The sequence below is a fragment of the Mauremys reevesii genome, linkage group 1, assembly GCF_016161935.1.
Source record: "Mauremys reevesii isolate NIE-2019 linkage group 1, ASM1616193v1, whole genome shotgun sequence".
Lineage (NCBI taxonomy): Eukaryota > Metazoa > Chordata > Testudines > Geoemydidae > Mauremys > Mauremys reevesii.
The window spans coordinates 11,314,749-11,316,974 of record NC_052623.1 but is presented as its reverse complement, the minus strand read 5'-3'; the positions used below and the strand labels follow the sequence as shown (position 1 = coordinate 11,316,974).

General features: G+C 44.3%; 1 protein-coding gene across 1 annotated transcript; it reads right to left on the bottom strand.

Moving 5' to 3' along the window:
- Window positions 1–945, bottom strand: LOC120401061 (olfactory receptor 52I1-like). The gene has a single exon (XM_039530669.1). The coding sequence runs from the start codon at window positions 901–903 to the stop codon at window positions 1–3; it is 903 nt and encodes a 300-aa protein (XP_039386603.1). The 5' UTR covers window positions 904–945.
- Window positions 946–2,226: the final 1,281 nt, after the last annotated feature.

The window sequence follows — 2,226 nt, the reverse complement described above, 5'->3', positions numbered from 1 at the left end:
TTAGACTGGATCTGTCTTGGGCCCAAATACCTTCAGCACGGCGTCCTGCACCTGCTTTGTCCTCATGCTGTAAATGATTGGGTTTAGCATGGGGGGAAGGGTGAGGTAGAGGTCGGCCAGCAGAACCTGAGTCCGGCGAGCCACCCCCTGGCCAAAGCTCTGCGTGTATATGGAGGCCATCCCAGGAACATAATAGAGCAGCATCACGCAGAGGTGGGATCCGCAGGTGCCAATGGCCTTGAGGCGCGCTTCCTTCTCGGCAAGCCGCAGGACGGCGCGAAGAATCATCCCGTAAGACACGGAGATGAAGGCTGTGTCAGTCCCGACTATGAGCGTGGACCCAACCACGCAGTATTGACTGCTGGCTCGGGGATCGGCGCAGGCCAACTTCACCACAGCCATGTGCTCGCAGTACGAATGGGCAATCACGTTGGAGCCGCAGTAGGGTAAGTGCTTCATCATCCAGGTGACGGGAGTCATGAAAAGGGCAGCTCTCAGCAGAATGGCCAGGCCTATCTGTGTCACCTTTTGGTGTGTTAAGATGGCCTGGTACCTCAGAGGGTAACAGATGGCGATGTATCTGTCAAAGGCCATCGCCAAGAGCACCCCTGATTCCGCAGCTGTGACGGAATGAACAAAGAACATCTGCGTGAAACAGGCATCGAAAGCAATCTCCACCGAGTTCAGCCAGAATATGCCGAGCATCTTGGGAACAATAGAAGTAGCCATAACTAAATCAATGACCGCAAGCATGCACAGGAAATAGTACATGGGTTCATGGAGGGTCTGATCTAACCTGACAGTAAGCAGAATCATGCTGTTTCCTAGCAGCGCAATGATGTACATTGAACAGAAAGGGATCCCCATCCAGACATGAGAAGCTTCCAGCCCTGGGATGCCCATAAGGCTGAAAGATAATGAGCTGGAGTTGGTGTGGTTGGAAGGAGCCAAGGCCATTTTGAAGTAGTATGTTTTCTATGAATAAAAAGAGAAAAGACACTTAATTATTGTTTAAATGTCATGAAATGTTTCAAATAGAACTGGTGGGAAAACAGATTTTCCATCCCAACACAAAGTTTGAGATTTTGATTTTGTTTTGATCCCAAATCAAGCCAAAAGCCAAAATTTTGAATTTTTCTTGTGAAATGAAATTTTAAAAATAAATTCATTGTAGGCCAATCCAAATGTTTCATTTCTATGAATTTGAAATGTTACATTTACATTTTTTATCCATAAGAAAATAAGAATGGCCATACTGGGTCAGACCAAAGGTCCATCTAGCCCAGTATCCTGTCTTCCGACAGTGGCCAATGCCAGGTGCCCCAGAGGGAATGAACAGAACAGGTCATCATCAAGTGATCCACCCCTGTCGCCCCTTCCCAGCTTCTGGCAAACAGCCTTTCCATTTTAAAGTGATATTTATACAAACTAAAGTACATTTTGGAAAGAAAAGTTGTTCTGAAATGAAAATTTGAAATGCTTCATTCCAAAAGGGTCCAAGTGTTTTAATATTTTAAGAAAATTTTTTTCCTCAATTTTATCTCAACAAAATTTCACAGACATAATAGAAACGTAGGGCTGGAAGGTACCTGAAGAGGTCATCTCATCCATTCCACCCCCTCACTGAGTCAGGACCAAGTATTCCTAGACCATCCCTGACAGGTGTTTGTCTAACCTGTTCTTAAAAATCTCCAGTGATGGGGATTCTACAACATCCTTAGGTAACCTAGTCCAGAATTGAGCTGTAGCTATAGTTAGAAAGCTTTCCCTAATATCTTACCTAAATCTCCCTTGCTGAAAACTAAGCCATCTATTCCTTGTCCTACCCTCAGTGGACATGGAGAGCAAGCAATCACTGTCATCACCAAAACTGATATGATTTCACACCAAAAAAATCATTTTTGTCAAAAATGGCATTTTCTGATAGAAAACTGCTTTGACAAAAAATTTTCAACTGTGGAGTGAAATTCACACCTGTGCAGCACAAGTCCCATGCATTTTTATCAGTGATCTGGGAGAAAAGCGTGTTGATGATGCAAAGATTGGTTGGGTGGTAAATAATGATGTGAACAGGTCACTGATATGGCGTGATCTGGATCAACTTGTAAGTGGAGCGTAAACACTTTCATATTCATACAGCCAAATGTGAGGTCAGGAATCTAAGGAAAAAGACAATAGCTCACGCTTACAGGATGGGAGACTGTATCGTGGAAGGTAATGACTTTG

Excerpts from the sequence above, each read along its gene's own strand:
- LOC120401061 (XM_039530669.1), bottom strand. The coding sequence starts at position 903 with ATGGGCATCCCAGGGCTGGAAGCTTCTCATGTCTGGATGGGGATCCCT.